Raw genomic sequence first — 19,915 nt, 5'->3', positions numbered from 1 at the left:
GGCTTTACTCCTAGAGTCAAAACTTGCAAAAGTTAATCAACAAGGATCAAGACTCCTGGTGGTCAAGTTGAATGTTAATCAGCAGTGTGGCCTTGCGGCAGAGAAGGTCACCCCTATACTGGGCTGTCTTAGCAAGAGTGTAGCCAGAGGGGTGAGCACTGTTATGATCCCCTCTGTTCTGCCTTCTTAAGACCACAACTGGATACTGTGTCCAGTTTGGGGCTCCCCAGTGCAAGAAGGGTACTGGAGTGAGTCCTACAGAGGCTTCCAAAATGCTTGTGGGCTGGAGAACGGGATGTTCGAGGAGAGGCTGAGAGCACTGGGTCTGATCAACCTGGAGAAGAGAAAGAGAAGATCTTACGAGTGCATGCAGCTGCCTTATGGGAGGTTGCAGAGAAAGTGGTCCGGACTATCTTCAATACTTTTTTTTTCTTTTTTACACCAGGACAGCAGTTAGGTATTAGAAAAATTTGCCCAGAAGGGATGTGGTGGGATCTCAAAACTCAGCTGGACAGGTTTTTGAGTACCCTGATCTAACTGGGTCTGCTCTGAGCAGGGAATTAGGCTAGATGGCCCCAGAGGTCCCTTCCAACTCAAGAGTAGGTTTCTGATATTCTGTTTAAACCTTTGTCAGTCATAGGTTCTGTTGTGACAATTCCTCATTGAGATACCTCGTGAAGTACAGTTCCCAATGTTACTTAGGTCTCCTATTATTTATTCTTTGAATAAATAATTTATCTATAATAGTCTTTTCTGGACCAGTACTTAAAGACAGATTAGTTTTCTTATCCACATTTTGCTCTGTGAAGTTTACAAATGTCCCTGCCTGCTTACTGTGGGCCCTTTATTGGAATATTTTGTGTTTTCAGGGATATAGCAGGGATAATTGCTCTTCCCTTTGTTTTCTCAGAAGGGATGCGTATGCCTGTGACATGTGCATTTCCAGTCACATAGGCTAGAAGATTCTGAGCTTGTGAACGTGATATGCAAACACCTACAATGTGAAATCTGTAGAGAATTCCTATTATTGCATAGTAAGTAATTTTTATTATTTACTTATTTATTTTTAGAAGATGCATAAATTTGTCAGATTTGGACTATGTGAAGGCGGGGGAGGGAAAAAGTTTCAAACTGTATCCTTTTGGCATAACTACGTTTCATTTTCCTGAAGAATTATTTAGCTTAAGATATAAAAGGAAGGGTTTGCTTTGTTGCCTTTACTGCTCATTTACATAAACATCTAATGTTAAAAATGTTTCCTTCTTTTTTCAACATAGGTAAATAGCAAGAAACAAAAAATGGACACTCAATTATTTTCCCCATTATTAGGAGCAATTACTAGTACGCCACCTCCGCTAGAATCTTCCCGTCTGTATAGTGACTGGTCAGCATGTGGAGAGGATATTAACTCAAAAACTTCTTTTCAAGACTGCACAAAGAAACGGTATGAGCACTCTTGGTATAATCTTATGGTGGTGTTCTGGAACACTGAAATTGTTATGGAGCAGAGCAAATGGGATTCTGGATCTTTTTAGGAAGAGTTTACAGGATAACTAGAAACTCAGTAAATTTTCTTTGCTGTATAATAGTTATTATAGAGGTTGTGAAAAAAGGTAGGGGGTCTGTGTGTGTATAGGTGTATGTGTTTACATGTGAAAACATTTAAAAATTTGGAAAGAATACTACATTTAGGGAATGAAATGGGAAACTGCCATATGTAATTGAAAACTCCTTAAGGAGAAAAACCACTCTCCTTCCGTGCCTCCCATCCCTCAGTACTGTAGCTCATAATGATCCTGCTCGATAATGTAGAGTATTTCCTGGAACATGAACAATGCAGAGTGTTGCACACAGGTACCTCTGCTGCTAAAAGCATAAATACTCATACAGCTACTCTTGAAAATACGCCAGCCTACTGTCTTATTGTGCCCTTAATATAAGGCACTCAAGTTCGATTTTATGTTAAAAAAAAAAAAATTTTTGTAGTTTTGGATGCTGAATGAATGCAAAAGGGTCTTTGTTACTTGAATCACAAAACATTTTTATTCCGCTGGAGAAATCCACTCTGCCCAAGTCTTGACTATTGCAGGCACTTCTGATCATCCAGTCCTAATAATGCAGTAAAATTATTAAAGGTACAGAGAAGGGCAGCAAGGCTGGATGGGGGTTTGAAAGCTTCCCTGTCAGTGGAGAGTAAATAAAACTCCTCTTCATTTTTTGATAAGAGAAAGCTCTGCAGAGAAATGATTTCTATAAAATTGTGAATGATATGAGGATTGCAAGAAACAGGGAATGATTACAGAAGCTAGGGGGTACCTGCTGAAATAATTGGTTCTCTCCTTCACATTGGTCATTTTATGACTTGTGTACAGCAATTGAAATTTTAATGTTAAAACTATTCCAGCCTTAGAAATGCATAAACAATGATTTCATATTAGGCTTACCACTCTCTTCTTTCCAGCTTAACACCAAGTGCTGGCAACATAATATTGCCTTTTGGGGGTGGTTGGTTGGTACAGACTGGCACAGCAGCTTTTGATGCTATTGATGACACTGTTAGCATTTCTAATACTAATCTCACTGCATTTTTTTTATCACTTGCCTAATAAGAAAGAGGAAGTTTGAGGTGGGGAGAAAGGGGAGTCCACTGGTTCAAAAGATGTTGAAAGGTAACAGTTAAGGAAGATACATATATTGCAAAGAAAATAAATACCATTTGGTAGTGTCACAAAGATGTTTGGGGTTTTTTTTCTTTTGTTTTTTTTTTAAATAAAAGATCATATAGCTTTAGTATTAGCTGTAGTGCTAAGTTTAAGCTCTGAGTGGCAATCCACTAATTAAAATATACAATCTCTTCTTAAAACAGCCTTTAGATTATTGCAAGGTAGCAAATGCAAGGTAGCTTTTTAAAAAAAAAATATTCAAGGAATTAAACAACTAAATGGTGCTTGCTGGTTAATGATAATCCATGTCTACACCCATTCTGAGGTGGCAGATATGCAGTATTCCTTGAGGTTAAAAAAACTTCAGTGTTTTGTTTTTTTTTTTTCTTGTAATATGTTAGGGTGCTTGGTGCCTAACTGTATTAGGTACAGTATGTCTGTATCATTTTAGTTCCTCTAAGCTGCTCCATGAGAGCAACTGATCCATCACTGGAGATTTCTTTGCAGTGTAACTTTGCTCACACTTTTGTCCTTTTAATTCTCAAATTTTTGACCGTTGAAATTATTCCACAATAAATTCTAAGAGCCCTAGTACCTCAAGCCTATGTATAGGCCTTTCTATAGACCAATATTCTGGTGCCACGAACTTCTCTTGAGAAATGTCCATTTGAAAATCCGTCCTTGTTCAGCACTAGATTGGATGAAATTATTGGCACCTTTAAAGAGTTCAAGCATATTCTCAAATGCAGTATCTCCCCAAAGGAAGACAATAGTTCCGTCTAATTTCTGTCCTCAAAGGCTACGGACATGTCCCCAGCTTCAGTTCTAGAGTTAATCACAACAGCCGGAACAGCACACAGATGTGGCAAAGGTACCATTTCCATTTACCTGTTGCTCTTTCATCTGCAACCCTCTTCCTCTCACCAGTACCTTGGAAGTTTTGCCAAGGAGCTGTAGGTCTTGGTTCTTCTGTTCTACTTTTTGTTCTTTCTCTGTCTGCAGGGGCAGGCTTGCTCACTGCCACAAACTTGGTGTCAGGCTGAACATTCGTATTTTATTTTGTAGAATTGCAAGCAATTTGGTATGGTTTTGCCTTTCCCATGTGCTGGTTATTTTCATGGATTCTTTTTATGTTACTCTGCCTTGGTAAGCAGAAGGTTGTCTTACGGCACTAGGAGGTAAAGATTTGATTCCTTGATGCTATAGAATCAAGGGATTTTACAGCAAGTGTTTTCTGGTACCAAACCAGAAAGGATAATAGCTGCCTACCTTGGACTTGAGAAAACTGAATGCCTGTTACACTGGGATTTTTGTTTTTAACTTTTGTTGTCCTGTTGTTCATGGAGGATACTTTGTTGGGAGACCAGAAGACAAGAACATAGTTGACTTCTTTTCCACGTGTGTCAGTGTTTTTCATGGGAAGTATCTTCCTTTCAGGGTGGATCAGGATTTTACGATACAAGATGCTTCCTGACATGTTACATTACCAAGAATTTTCAGATTGCTGGTAGTGAACAGTACTGGCTTGAGACTGCATTAAGAAATAGAATTTGTCAAGGATTCAGCTTCTCCTGCCTTGAGTTGCGTTGTAGTATTTCCAGTGTATGTACCAGAAGGAACAGCTGAACACTTCATCACACTTCCATCTAGTCTCTAAAATTTGTTTAGGCGATTTTAGACTTGTTGCTGCTCAGCACTTGTTCTTTCCCAGAATTTTTTTTTTCTTTTTGTAGTCCACCCAGCTTCCTGCTGCCCTGTCTGCAGTTCTAAAATGGCCAGTAATTTTATTTTTAACTTCCATGCCACATTGCAAATTGATCTCTCCCTTGCTGAAAATCATCATCTAGATGCAAGCTTTCATCTATGATCTCCAGTTCATTGCAGAAATTGGAAGTAAATAGGCCTCCTTTAAAAAAAAAAAAAAAAAGAGAGAGAGAGAGAAAGAAAAAAGTTTGCCGTCTGACAAAGACACAGAATAGATCTGGTTATCAAATATCAGTTACAGTTCTACATTCATAAAACATTTTCAAGAATCTTAGCACTTACGTATATCCTAAACAAAAGCACATAGACCAGATTCCTTACGGAGGTAACCAAATAGTCATGAAATAAATAATGGAGGTAGTTAGAAGTCAAAATGTGGTGAGGTCTTAAAAGCTAGTAAGGCATAAGTGGCTAATTTTCACTGTAGCAAGAGATTAACAAGGTGATAGTCTTAATAGTTTATCCCACGTTTTATAGTCCTTGTTAATTGGCAAAATCAGTGTGAGTAATTATGTGGCAGCATTAGCAGACGATGTAGCTGTTTGGATAAGCTGACACCAGGGAAGACTGAGAGATCTTCAGGGACCCTGAAAGGAATCAGCTGAATGGGAATAGGATGATGAGTGAAATTTATTGAAGCAAATGATGCATGTTAGAAGGAAGGAGATCTTAACAGTGTTATGCTTTAATTAACTTCTGAGTAAGAGTTAGGTGTCATTATAGACAGCTCTGTAAAAATCTCATTTTGCACCTGAAGTAAAAGATGAAAGATGGGCTTGCGTAAGAGTAGTGATGGTTGAACACCTTTGGTATTTATCAGTAATATTTAATAAAGTTTTGACCAACTTCTTTCTAAAAGGGGATTAAAAAGTGGTTCAACTTAAGTATAACTTAATATTTTTGAGATGAAAATAATAGTTCTTGAATAATGGAAGTAGATAAATTAGAATCCTTTAGATTTTGAGAAGATGGATCATACTTATCCTCTAAAGGAATTTGAAGAAATGTCTATAAAATAGGTATGTTTATTGAAAAGAGAGGAAAATCTTTTGCTGCTCCTGTCTCTTCACATAACAGCTTGAGAAGTCTCTGGTGAAGCAAGAAGTTAGGAAAATTATTCTACTTCATTTAGGCCACAGAATTCATGAATGCAGGAGGAGATTTCTATATATGGGTGCTGAGAATATATTAAATTCAGAACACTTAGCAGAACCTGCTAAAATAAATTAAAGGTTTAATGCTTTACTTTTACTTTTGCCTGTTCTGTTTAGGAGAAAAAGACTTTTATTTATCTAGGCTTTTTTGTTTTCTCAGGGCACCAATAAATCTTTCTTATTCTGGCAATGGCCCTGATATGTTTGGGCTAGTGTCAAGTATTTTAGAGGAGCCAAGCAAGCCAGAACCAGTTACAGATTGGTAAGTTTGTTCTGAAAGTTCTTATATGTTGCATATTGGTTTTTACATCCTTTGTCACACAGATAGGATATACATTTTGAATTATTTCATGGAGTTGAGTAACAAAGGTCCCTTGAATCCCCTTGAAATGTAGAAGTGTTTTTCTTTACTTCAATTGCCAGTAAAAAAAAAAAAGCAACAAACTGTTAGAAATGTGAATTTTCGAAAGTCTTCTTACAGCATTTCAGGGCGGGGCAGGGGGGAAATATCTCATTTTAACCATTAGGGAGTTAGTTGAATACAGTCGAATCTAAAATATTTAATAAATCCAAATAAACTCTGTAGTTCTGAATATACATATTATAAACATTAGAGAACAGCATTGGTAGTCAGATTTCACATAGCATTTACTCAACTACAGCAGGAATATTTCACCCACTCTTATATTTTGGAGGGGGGCTGTGTATGGTTAGCCAAGAATGTAATGGGGGAAATGTGTATGTGGGGGAATAACCATGTTACGTGAACTGTTTTAATGTAAGAAATGTTTTAAATCATTGCAGGAGGTTTGTTTAACTTTGTTACAGGAATTCTCTTTCAAGATTGTTTCCACCAATGTGGGCACCTGATCTTGGAAGCAATGGTGAATTCTCAGGGCTCTCATCTAAGCACTCTGTTGAAAGTAAGGATTTTTCAAACCTGACAGGCACACAGAACTACTATCAGGAACACTTGCGAAAGTCTCATGATGTGGAGATGTTACACAGAGGTTTGGAAGATCTTCATCTCATAGAGTCTTGGCTTTCTCCATCCGGCCCTTGCACTCAGCCTGATAATATTCTGAAGACCAGTTATCCTGAAAATTCCTCTTTGCAAAATAATAATACGATTCACCAAGAAGGCTTTTCATTTCAAAATGTAGACTATAATCAGCATTTGTGCAGTTATGACCACATGAGCTTAAATGGAGACTACGAAAAAATTGGTTCCAGTTTTAGCACTTTTTCTTCTCAGAACACAGTGAAAGAAGGCACTAGCATTCAGAAAGAGTATTGGAAAACTGAAAGAACAAGAGGCAAAGCTCTGAAAAATGATGCTCAAGAACAAACTAAGTATTCCGCTGATCTTTCCAATCAGCCTGTTGATGACTCTTGGGATAAAGTATCCCAGGAAAACCACTTGTTTTCTAAAAGATATGAAAGCTTTACAGCTGCTCATAAATTGCAGTCATCTGTTCATCCAGCGCTATATTTTTTCAATCAACCCCCTAAAGAAAATAATTTTTCTGGAGGGGCAAACAGAAAACCACAGGAAACCCATGTGCAAAATGGTCATCATAGCTTTACTTTGGGGGATGCTTTTAATAATAATGAATGTAAGATCCATATTAGTCCTAAAGAATGCTCTCATAAAGTAGCTGAATATGATTTATCTGCAAAAAATGTTACGCAAAATGGGAGTTACTCATCGTACCATGGACGTACGTGGCTGGATGGGAAAATGGCAAGTCCAACAGCTGCATCGGATATCACGTATGGAAAGCAAGTGGTAACAAGTCCACAGTCATCTTCAGGGGTTTCAACCATGTCCGCTGGCTCTCCCACCCATCAGTCTATAACACAGTCCTCTTACTACTCACCAATCTTACCTGGCCTCCCTTCAAGGAAAGGTGGACGGTTACAAATATCAAATGGTGTTTCTAATAATTTGGGAGTTTCTAATTTTATCTCAGAAAATCAGAAGCAAATGAAACCCATTGGACGATCACAGCATGATTCATTGACTAATAAGGAGGGGCAATACCGTAAATTCCCCATTAATTTTTCATCTGACTGGTTAAAGCAACAGAATGCTATAAGTGAAGACCCTGAAAAATACCACAGATTTCCGAAAAAGCAGACCCAAGAAAGTAGTAATAAAGATGATAGGAGAGGCAGAAGGAATTGGATTCCTCATTTTGGGTATACAACCTCAAACCGTCAGCAGTTCAATATGTTCCGAAAAAAGCACGAACAAAATGGTGGTAGCGTGTCAGATTTCATCAATCCTTCTTTTCTTCCTTCTTTCCCATTAATGTCTGATTTTAAGCAAAATCCCAGCTTTCCTCCATTTAATCACCATCTCTTTTCATCAGCAAATAATTTCAGTTTTCCTCCGTCACCATTTCCATTCTCGGAACTTGTTGATCTTTTTCATTATGATGACTTTAACCACTTGAATCCCTTCATCAACGACCTGTTTTGTGGGGAAATAGCTGCACCATACTTTGCCTTTCCGACACCATTTAACAAATACAGACCTCCAAGAAATCGCAGTGGACCTGCTAATGAGCTTCATATCCAACTGGAGGAGTGTTATGAGCAGTGGAGAGCCTTGGAGAAAGAGAGAAAGAAGGTAACACAACTGACAATAACTTCCTATCAAAGCTGGTTATCGCATGAAACAATTTATAGAGAGTAGATACTCTGGGCTGTCACTGCTTTTGAGGAGACGAGAATTCTGTTGTCACGTTGTTTGTTTTAAATACCTAGAACACCATCTACAACATCTGCTTTGAATATAATGCTTGCATTGTTTGGCATGACTGGTTTTAAATTGTGTGTGGCTTTGAGCTTCAGTTTCTAAGGCTCCTTCCCCTTACACAGGGCTGCTAACACAACATTTCTCTCTATTAACCTACAATATTTGCTACAACAAATGTGATAAGTGTCACTGGCCAAAGCACTGAATTATTGTTTGCTTGGATGTTTCTCATTTATATGGTCAATAAAAGATCATTAGGTAGTTGTTGTTAATTCAGTAGGCCTTTGTTATGACTCTAGAGCCACCAGCCATACATGATGATAGAGCAGGTTTAGGAACCACAGGTCGTTCTTAAAGTACTGGCGTTTTATGCACCTTAATGCTCTAAATGCTCATATTGCACAGTTTGGTTAGATGGATCTCTTTTCTTGTCCTGTACTCTTTCACTCCAGCTAAATCTTTAACTCAAGTACTATAAACCTAGGCTCTCCTTTTCCCTGCACAGTCATTTAAGGAGAGAACTTTTGTCGTGTTTTTTGGGTTTTGTTTTTGTGATATAGAGGTGTCTTTCCCTTTTTGTTTCTTGTTTTACTAAATCTTTGGTTTAGTGAAAAGAAAGAAGATCATCCTGATCACTCTGTACGCGGCTGTAGAGAAAACCTACAGTGTTTTAAGTGGGTGTGACTTCTCCCAAAGGAAATTTCAATTTATACTCTTCTTGTTACAGTCACTTTCCTGCCTCAGACTCTCTTGCTAAGAACTGTTGTCAGGGAGGGATCACACTACTGAGAAATGTTACACTTGGGAATGAAAGCTCTGTGCTTAAAAGGAGCAGGAAATGCTTTCCCAAGAGGAGTCAAATCTCTGAACTCCATGCCAGGTCTTGGAAACTAGATTGTCAATAATCCATAGTCCTAATTATACTCTGAGTGCCTGTCTACTTCTTCCATGTTGGAGACGCCTCCTGGTCCTTGGATAAAGAGACTGATACCTGACCAAACTGGATGTCTGGAGAGCACCTTTTTCTTTCCAGCATCAACTGTTGAGACCTTGCTAACAACCTTCTGGGGGTGTAAATAGAACTGCCTGTCTTGTTTGCTCACTGATGCCTTTAAACAAGACTTTGTTCTGCCCATCCAGTCTCCTACCAGGAATTCTCTACAGGTGAGAGGGTGATAATGATTCTTGTTCCAGTGTGTCTGAGACAACTGTGTTTTCAGAAACTCTTCTGCTTTCTGTTGTGGCAAAGGCGGCTGTTCCAAACTTGCTCATGCAGGATTTGGGTCAGTTAAGTCATTTGGGAAGACTGAATCATAGTTTTAATCTCATAATATATGGGGGTTTGTGTTTTCATCGTTAAAGGAGGATTGTTTATCCTCATTTTGTGTTCTTAATAATCAAAGGGATTTCATTGACTAACTTGATCTGGTCCATTCTAAGTGATCCAATTTTATCCTAGTGATCTTCTCAGGCTTTCTCAGTCCTTGATTTTTGTAGTTACAGACTACACCTGCAGATAGCTTTATTTATGAGTATAAACTGTTCTCGATCCCACAAGCCAGCTGCCATAGCGTGGCTCACATTCCTACAACCAAAATAATTATTCCTCAAAAGGGGATGACTGCATCTGGCTGACAAGAATGTGCCTGGACTGCGTTAATCGCTGTTTGTAGGTACAGTTTGGGAGAATGCTATAGCTCACCTGTACTTAAGTATGTAGGGAGGGACTTTCTTTTGATATTCTCGCCCTACATTAATTTCTCAGGAGTGTAGACAGAGCCCCTCACCCCAGCAGGACTTGTATTTAATTCTATCTAGCTTGTCTAATCAGTCAGCCCTTTCAGCTCTCAGAAACCTGTTCATAGCAGCTGCTTTGGAGTTCACGGTGACAGCGAGCTTACCTGTTTCCTTTTATAAATCTCACTTTTCCAGGGATCTTGAATTTAAAGAATTTCTACAAATTGTCTGTTAGGAATTGCCTGCAATATTAAGTGTGCATATAGGTTAGTATTGTGAATTGCTTATTAGCTGTAATTCTTACATACCTGGTGGTGGTATATGAATTCATGACCCTTTCTCCATCCATTTTTTTCTGAATGTCTTTCAGGCTTCTGAGATGAATGCAAGTGGAGTCAGTCAGTTCTTGTAATTCATGTTAGATGAGGGCAGAGACTAAATAATATGGATGTGTCAGTAAAGCAAAAAGAAAAGGACTTCAGCACATCTTTTCAGTACGAATGTGCATAGCATGAATGGGGACTTAACCTTGCCTTGAACTGCAATGTGGTACCTAATCTTTTTCTCCCAAGTCCACTGTACGCTGCAGAAGGAACGAGATATAGAATCAGCTGCTAGTTTTGTCTCTTTTTACTCCAAGTGTGAGAAGTTCTTATCCAAAAATAGATTTGGTGATGTTTAGTCACTGCCTGAGTTGTATAGTGGTTTGGCCAGTTCCTTTCTCGATGGGAAGTTTGGCAGTTATGTTGATGACTTTTTCAGAGCTGATACCAGTTTATGTTAAATCTGGCTTAATCGTGATGCACTTCAGATACAACTTATGCTGGTGTGATCACCTGTTTCTTTTGTTAGTAACCATAATATGTGACACTTGAGAGATGCAGTGAGAGGCATACAGTTGAAATTCCTGGGGTACTGTACAAGAATTTCTTTGTGTAGGTGTGTCCAAGATTGGTTAAAATAAAGTTGTACAGCTTTGGTTCTAAAAGCTGGCACTAAGCATTGTACTCTGAGCTGAATTAGAGAAGTATTTTCATTCTTACCGCAGCTGGTTGTACATCCAGACGGATATTTGGGAACGTTTTTCTGTAAATGCAGTCAGAAGGAAAGATAGGAAGCGCACTTCTAATGTATTTGAAAATTCTAAACGACTCTGAAAATATGGATTGTAATATTGTACTAGTTTCAAACATTTACAATGGCTATTTATTTCCCCCCCAGACTGAGGCTGACCTTGCAAGAAACTTTCCAGGAAAGCGCATATCTAGCTCAAATAACACTCCTGTGTCCCGACTTCCTGCTAACCCATCACGAGTTGATCGTTTGATTGTCGACCAGTTACGAGAACAAGCCAGGGTAAGCCTTCTTCAGTTATAATGCCTGCATTTCTTTTTGGTTTTATGTTTGTTTGTTTGTTTAATGGAGACTTATAAATACTTAGCGATTTTGGTGTTTTCAATGTATCTGGCAGGTGCTCACATTAATAGGAAAAATGGAAAGGCTTCGTGGTACCCCTGTACACGGTAACATATCCACTACATTGGAACACCATATGGAAGCCATTCACATAACACAGGCAAGGCGTAAGGATGAGATTATTAATGCTGCTAATCCACAGAGACAAGGAGCACCACGTTATAATAATGAGAAAGGTAACTGTTTTCCATTTCGGTGGTTTTAAAAGCTTTTGCAAAGATTTAATTGTGAAAATAGGCCATTTGAAATATGCAAATTTGAAATATGCAGCAATTATTGTAACTTCAGCAAAAAAAGTTTGTAAACCTGTCACTTTTTAAAAGACTTTAAATTGCTTTAAGAGATCTTTTTTCTTTTCTGTTTTTCTGTTACTAGTTTAAACACTTTGAAACATTTTCCTCTTGACTAAAAGAGAACTGTAAAAACTGTTCAGTGATATTATATTACCTTAAGTAGTTGTCCTAAAAGTAAAAACATACTTGTTTTTAAACAAGTTGAGTTTCTTTTTTTAGTGGTATTGCTAGTCTTTCTTTTCTCTTCAGCTTATAAAGTAAAAACAAGTGTTGGTGCTGTGCTAATCAATTGTGTCTGTCTACCTTATCTAAATCACAAAAACACCAGAAATTACATTTCACGATTCCCGACTTCTGTTGAAGTAAAGCCAAAATAATTTGTAGCAGCAGTATGTACTTCTGTAGAAGTAATGCAAAACAAGGACAAATTGATTCCCTTCTAACAGCATAGTGTAAGTGATAACTTGCTGTTCAGTATAATGATCGTACAGCTGATAGATACAGGAATTTGGAGTTTGGCGGTAAAGATCATATTATTTTTCTTCAGAAAATACCTGTGTCTTGGAAAATGATTTCCAAAGAGGAATGCACTTCCCCTGCCTCGCCCCCATCCTCTTTTGGATCCTTACTCAGCACTGTCATATATTGTATTATTTCCTGTTGCTGCAGTGAAGCTGACAGTGTGGTACCTTTGCCTTCCAGCAGTGTGTGTGGGATAGTTCTTCCTTGTAAGAAGGGAAAGATAAATTGTAAAGAGTGTCAAAATGTTTTGGTTTCACAAGTTAGGTGTCAAGCATGATGTCACATCCTTAAAAGTAATAGTCCTATATGCAAACCAACTTCTAAAATTACTCCTAAAATTGTGTAATGTGACATTAGCCCCAAGCATAAGCCAGGAAGCAGGTAGTCATCATCTTACAAGAAAAAAAAAAAAAATACAAACCATGTTTTTGATAATGCTTTATCGTAAAGGTATATGGAAGCATTATTCGAACCATCCTGTACCATACTTATAGTTAGAAAAATTGTAATTAGACTTCTATGGTTAATGGTAACATCTGCAGTGTTAATGTTTCTGAAGAGGAGCTGTGCTGCTGTTGGGTTCTAAGCACAATCTAAACCACATCTAGAAAAGCCTTTAGTCTGTTTTTTGCTGTGAAATATGTGTTTCTTTGAGTTCTGCTGTTGGTGATCATATATCCAAGGGTCGGCAGTGAGCCTTTTCTCACTGTGAGGCTGGGTGGGTATCGGTGCCACTGAAAGGAAGGCAAAGGAGGAAAAAAGGATTGCACCAAGCTCATCTGGCTGGAATTGAGTAGGTAGTTTTACTAATCATACTTGTTGAGTATCATTATAGATCGTCCCCTCTGATAACATTAATTAAATGGGCTTAATGGTTGTATCACAGGCCTGATGGTTATGCCACTGAATTTTGGACACAGTTATGGTTGCTATTAGTGTGAGATGTTATAGCTATCATTTGCAAGAGAAGAATGCTAACTGATGGAATTCAACCAGTGCAGCACCAGGGTACAATGTTAGCTGTTTCTTGAGCACACTTTGCATACTGGTGATGGGTTGAACAAATTTATGGAATGTTTTAATATATTAATATTACCAGGCTTGTATACTGATTTAACCTGTAACATGTTCTTCTGTTGTAGATGTTCTGGCTCTGGCAGCTGCCATTAGAGAATTGGCTGCTTCCACACGCAAGGCTCGTACCGCTTTATGGTGTGCGTTACAGATGACTTTGCCAAAAAACTCTTCAAGCGGTCCAGTAAAACAAGAAGTTGTTGAAAGGGCACTGCAAGAGCTTTGTCCTCCAAACAGAAGCACACAAGAAAAAAGCAGCATGGAGCATGAAAACAGAGGAAGCAAAAAAGAAAAACCTGAGGAACCCATGAGGATTCTGGAATAATAGCAAATAATAATAATAACAACAACAACAACAAAAGGGAGGCAGAAGGCTGAGGATGGGGAGGGAAGGGCAAAGTGTCCTGGATAGTACCATGGAAGGTGTTTTTGATAGGTTATAAAAAAAGCAAAAGGGTTAACATAACTGATCAGTGCTGCAATTCTGTTACTGTGATTCTGGTGTTGAGAGACACATCTTGTAATAGTGTTAATGCAATTTTAATATTGCTGGTATTGCAATGTCTGCTACATAAGAATTTTATTAAGAGGAACTAAACAATAGCTGAGCATTTCCTTGTGTGCTTATCCAAAGCTATGTATCAGCTGTGAGTCAAGCCATGACCTGAGAAACCAGAGTGTGGTAGAACTTAATTCTCCTTTCTTTGTTAATGATACAATTTAGCATACTTAAAAAAAAAAAAATCCATCTGAAAGGTATTTCATAAATTGTTAAGGGTTTTTTTGCACCATTATATAGTTCTTTTAAGTGCCAAAGTGATCACTAAGTAGTTTGCATCCCATCACTCTGTACAGAATGATCCACACTCCTATATTGTTTTTGTGACAAGGAGTCAGGTTGTTCAGGTTATTGCTAACAGTTTGACAAGAATAATAATTGGTTAATGTTGGTTGTGTGAGATGCTTCAGCAATTGTGCTGCTAATTCAGTTTCTAGCTAAACCAAGGTAAACCAAGCTTTTCTATAGCATAGTCCATTTAAAATTTTCCATTTAAAAAAAAAAAAGGATTTTGTAGATTTGCAGTAAGTACTGCATTGAAGTACACATTAGCAGGTGATATAAAGTTGTCACTCAGGATTAGAAATTAGATTTATTGATTCCTCAGTGGGTTAAAAAACAGTAACTATATAACATAGTATGCACTTAATTAAAAAATTATTGTTTGTTATTAATGTAAGTTCATGGTACTATAATTTTCAGAAACATTCCATATTTATTTTAATGTGTTTATTGAATGTTTATTTAAAATTCTATTTTAGTAATACAAAGTTGGATATTTTGCCAAATCTTCCGAATAAGCAGATTTAACGATTTACTCAGGAAATATGTATATTATTATATAAATATACACATGGTATATAGGGATTTTTGGGGGGGAAGGGATGTTTGCGAAATACTTACACAAAGCTAACTATATACTAGGTTACCAAAGCTGTTTAACTGATTAATTTTTTGCATGGAAGATTTAATATATTTAATTGCTGTTAACTAGTCTCCATTCTGTGGCCTAGACAATCAGAAGTGTTATGTATCGGTGTGAATGTTCAGGGTGAGAATTAGAAAAGAATGAGTAATTCAAGTTTTGTTCTTAGGGCACTTATAAATACTTTAATGCTTTAACAGCTGTCTTACTGTTACACAATCTCTTAACATGTACTAATAACAAACTAAGATTCTTAGGTATCAGTATATAATGAATGGCTTTGGCGAGCAGTTCTTATTTTAAAAGTGAATTAAGTTGGGGATATAAGCAAAGTTTGAAAGACAAAAATGAAGACTTTTATGTTCCATGGTGTTCGATGTTGAATTTGACATTTTGTGGAAAAATATATAATTGTTTCCATATATATATGTACTTGCAAAATGTTCCAAATGCAGTTCTGTAGTTTTGGATCTGTGGATGTTTCTAGAGAAGATGTAGTCTCAATAGGACCATTGCTAACTGTAATGAGGCAGTAGCTACACAACTTCGTCGAAAAAAGTTGCACAAGCCTCATTGTAATCCACTGAATAAAGTTTAAAAACAGGAGTCGATAGAAATCGGAATCTTAGTATAGCAAGATTATGGGTTTTTTTCCCTAAAGAAAGTGAATTCAACTTAAAAGAATATTTTCAGCCTTAGCCTAAAAAACAGGTAGTGGAGAGAGTTACTATAGTGTGAGTGTTTTCTCTGTGTGCATGTGCAATTTATTTGCACAAACTAATTTAAGAAGGTTAAATTTGTGTTTGTGAAACTAATTAACTATACTCCATGGTTTTAAAAGTGGAGTCTACAGTATTTCAGTTAATGAATAGTTTTGGGTTTTAGTTATGATTACTGTGTTGACAAGAAATCAGAATTTGAAAGTCTTGATCAGCTTTTCTGTTTACAGAACAATTGTAGTCCTGCAGGATTGTTTTGTAGTGGTGAATGTATAGGGCGTAGTAGGTCCTTATTGTATTGCTCGTGTGTTAATTATTATTGTGAAGGAATGTGGTCTTAATTGGTTCATAATATAGTTAATGTGCCTTTAACAGTCTCATTTTTCAAAAATGGTAAATAGCTGTATGCTCACTTCTGTTTTCATTGGCAGTTTAAAAATGCATTTAAAAAGGGTTACAGTGTGGCTGCACTTGACTATAGCTAACAATTAGCATACGCTGTTAATGTTGTTCTTGCATACTGTTAGACTGTCCAGTTATGGGCTCTTTAACAAGCGTAAAGCACCGTAGCTGTGGAGAGTCGCCACAGGTCAAATGTGTTAGTATCAGATTTTCCTTGTCATGCCCTACAAATGCGACCAACACGCGCTCATATTTCATTTTTCCTTGCTCTGTTTTCTTCATAAAAACTCGGGGTCTTCATACCAAAATGATTTTTGTGCCCATTTCTTTAAATGATTGGATTATGGACAGCATTAGACCTCTAAAGACAAAAGTCCTTTTAGAATGCTTAGGTTCTGTTGCTTTGTTACACGCCCTTTTATATTTCAGGGGAAAAAACACTGTATTTTGTAAAATAACCACCTGGAGTTGCAGCAGCTCTGTTAGAGTCATAAAATTTTTTTAGCTGCCTCGTGTTTAATTTGGCAACAATGTACAAATTCTCTAAGTATCACACTGAATTTTTGGTATGAGTTAAGTATAAGTATGATGCTTCTGGTTTTAGGGACTAATTGTATTTGCATTTTACTGACTTCAGTGGAAGCAGACTTAAGGTATTAGGTCACACTTCAGCCAGAGAGATGTTTTTGTATTGGAGTTGGGTTTGATTTTTGAAAATTCCCCACCCCGATTTGTGGAGCAAGCAGGTAAAATTTAGTTTATTCCCTCCTTCTCCTCCCCCCCCCCCCCCCAGCTTTGTTGAGATTTAATTGTTCTCTTTTTTCTGTTTTGATTTATGCAGTTTACATTTTTGAATGAGGTGAAGAAGATAGCAGAGTTGTAGCTAGTCATGGTAGCAGTGATACTAGATTGCTCCAGTTTAAGAAAACAGGATACCTAAGAGTCCTTTCTCAAATCAAGATTATTATTAGGGTGTATGTTTTGATAGTTGGTAATGAATCTTTAATGCTTTAAAATCCCAAATTGATAGTCTAGTACAACACAGATTTAAGAATTGCAATTACTTCTGTATAAATAACTGGAGGCTTCTGGTGAGTCCACCTTCTTGATTCCCAGAAGAGAGGCCAGCATCAGAGTAAACTTTTTTTTCTGGTTGTAGGTTTGCTATCTCTGCTTTTCTTCTGCCTCCGCAGGGTCCCTCTGGCAATTAAGTTAGCCTGATAGTATCTATATAAACTAAAACTAAGAAATGGGTATTAGTTTGTCATTATTTTTTAGAAGAGCATACAGGGAGGTTGTCTAGGTTTGTGGTGCTTGTCTTGCTGTGGCCTTTTCAGGACTGTGTGTAAGACAAACTACTATTTCCCAAACTACTGCTGCTATTGGTTGTTTCTTACTTCCAGACTGAATATTCTTCTTTGCTCTTGGTATTTACGACCACTACTAATCTTTTTGTCTGTACCTGGATATGTATAATTTGGAAATGATTTGCCTTACAGCTTGGAAACTGATGCTCTAGTCTTCATAAGTCGTCTCTTCTTACTATTCCTGGTACCTTTTCTCTTTGGAGAAGTAAACGAATAGTAGAAGATGGAGATTATGCGAGTGGGAGGCTTTGTTGAGGTACTTGCTGGCCATTTAGCCTTTACTGCCTTTTCGGAGAAGTGTGGAGATACTCCAAAATTTTGTGGAAAGCTTCCTAGCTTTAGGCCTATGCACTTTTCCAGAAGTGACCATGAGCACAGCTTCCTGGGATTATGTTTGATCTGCTACCCAGGCCTTTTCCCATTCTGTTTGGGGAAATACGGAAGGAAAGGGGAGCTACGAGGAGGAAGGAAACACTGAGCCACAGGAAACCCTACTTCCAGTGGACAGGATCACTCCCCTGTGGCTCCTGCGGTCGGAAGGGTGTGAGCCTGAGGGGCCAGGAGTCTGTCTTTGCCTAAAGCGTGTTTCCCTTTTTTCCCCCATCTGCTCCTCACACACACTGTCAGCTTTCAATGCTGCGACTTGTGGCAGAGTTGGCTTGTTCTTGGCCCGCTCTGGTAGCCATCCTTCCACCCTTGTATGTTTTAATCGTATGGAATCAAGCTGTGTACCAGCTTGAGGGGCTAGAAAAGGGCTTGGGAACAGCTGGTTCAAACCAATGGGGTATGGTCCTCCCTCTTGGATCTCGCCTCTCCACTGCTGTCTGTAAGGGAAGAGAATGAAGTAGGGTTTAAGCTCAGCTTTTCTAGACTTAGAAAATGACAAATGGCAAGGAGTACTTAGCATGAAACCTTCATTGAACTGTTTGGGTTTTTTAAATCTGTTCTTCCTCAAGTGACAGCATTCACCTTTACTCAGTATGATATTCTCAGATACACAGTTTCTATTAGGTCATAGCTCTAATTCTGTAAGTTGGATTTTTTTGTTTAAATGCTGTAAAGATTATGCAACAAACAGTCCTTAAGCCTATATGTATTTTTTTTTAAAGTTACATTGTTACCTGCTCTGAAAGCTGTTGTGGTTTGGTTTTCTTTTTTTTTTTTTTTTTTTTTCCTCCCATTCTCTGTTTGGGAGCTGTGATGTCAAAATGCTGCAGCTGTGATGTCAAAATGCTGCATGTTGGAGCAACCCAAAGCAGTAGGGTTGGGGATTTTTTGTTCTTTGTATCTTTGTTACTTTGTCAGTGTACATGATCATAGTTTTAAAACTAAATTTTAAGTTCTGCTTCGTGGCCACAGTCTTCTATAGATTTTTTTTTTTTTTTTTCCTAATGGAGTCATTAAAGTGGAAAAACTTGAGTTCCTGATTATTTAACTCTTTGCTATTGTAGATTATATTGAACAAGAACAGGGAATAGTGCACATCAGTGAATATGAGAGCAGTTGACTTTGGAATATATATTTTTATTACTATTTTTAAATAGGTGCATTTGCATTTAGGCTACTGAAGAGACGGGCGTGGTCCTGCTTCCATTGAAGCCAGCAGCTTTAACAGATTTTTGTCTTTTTCTGGCTTTGTTGCTTTACTGGCATGATATCTCGAGTTAGGTAGGCTCTTTGTAAGTACAAGCTTAGTAGTTCACCTTGAACATTTGTTATCAAGAAACTCCAGAAGGATGTGTTCCCAGCCTTTTTTATAAGGTTTCTCACTACACTGACAACTTGGAATTAGCAGGATAATTTTGCTTTCTTTTAAAGCTGAGGAACGTACCTACTGCAGAAACTTTAGCTGAATTGAATTTGTGGGTTTCTGAGAATTTTGCACCTTGTTTTATCCTGATCTGCTTCGATGGAAATATAGCCTTAACCATACTAAGACTTTGATTTATTTCCTGTTCAGTTTATCCATCTCAGTCACCAGCACTTTTTTGTTTGTAGAACACTATATAAAAATCAGGCATCTCTTATTTTTTGGTAGATACTGCTTTCTAATTTGTTTTTTTTTTTTTTTAAATAACAACTTTGCCTATCAATTTTATCAGTTATAGAATGGAAGTTCCTTTTTTTTTTTCATTAGCAATACTGTAATCAAAGGTGCAAAAAAAAAGCATTTAATGTATGTAGTCTGTGCTGTTAAAGACTGTAAATGTATCAGGTTAGGAGCAACTTAAAAATATTGAGGAACTGGAGCTATAAAACCTCTTTGCTTGTTTGCCAAATGAGCTTTAAAAAGGAAAATATTTACATATAGTGTATAAAAAGCTTGTTAGAGAGAGAGAGTAAATCAGAGTCAACCGAAAATCATTGCCAGACAAAGATTGCTTTACATTTTTTTACTGTATAAAATACAACCAATTTAAAACTTGTTTATGCACAGTAATAACTTAATGAGCATAGTTTTTTCACAGAATTAGGCTATTTCCAATATATATGGGA

At 37.5% G+C, this 19,915-nt stretch overlaps 1 protein-coding gene across 3 annotated transcripts in view; it reads left to right on the top strand.

Annotated features, from left to right (window-relative positions):
* The window catches only part of LOC128151218 (meiosis-specific coiled-coil domain-containing protein MEIOC-like), a 34,350-nt gene extending 15,721 nt beyond the window's left edge, over window positions 1–18,629 (top strand). For 2 of the 3 annotated variants that reach the window (XM_052808441.1, XM_052808451.1), the window contains exons 3-9: window positions 911–1,034; window positions 1,278–1,444; window positions 5,742–5,843; window positions 6,410–8,216; window positions 11,304–11,438; window positions 11,554–11,734; window positions 13,516–18,629. In XM_052808441.1, coding sequence (XP_052664401.1) covers window positions 1,299–1,444; window positions 5,742–5,843; window positions 6,410–8,216; window positions 11,304–11,438; window positions 11,554–11,734; window positions 13,516–13,772 — 2,628 coding nt within the window. In that variant the 5' untranslated portion in view covers window positions 911–1,034; window positions 1,278–1,298 and the 3' untranslated portion in view covers window positions 13,773–18,629. The remainder of the gene's footprint in view (window positions 1–910; window positions 1,035–1,277; window positions 1,445–5,741; window positions 5,844–6,409; window positions 8,217–11,303; window positions 11,439–11,553; window positions 11,735–13,515) is intronic. The other variant, XM_052808458.1, reaches the window with a different exon arrangement.
* The last annotated feature ends 1,286 nt before the right edge of the window (window positions 18,630–19,915 follow it).

Source organism: Harpia harpyja, chromosome 1, assembly GCF_026419915.1.
Source record: "Harpia harpyja isolate bHarHar1 chromosome 1, bHarHar1 primary haplotype, whole genome shotgun sequence".
NCBI classification, from domain to species: Eukaryota; Metazoa; Chordata; class Aves; order Accipitriformes; family Accipitridae; genus Harpia; species Harpia harpyja.
This window is presented reverse-complemented; position numbering and strand designations above follow the sequence as displayed.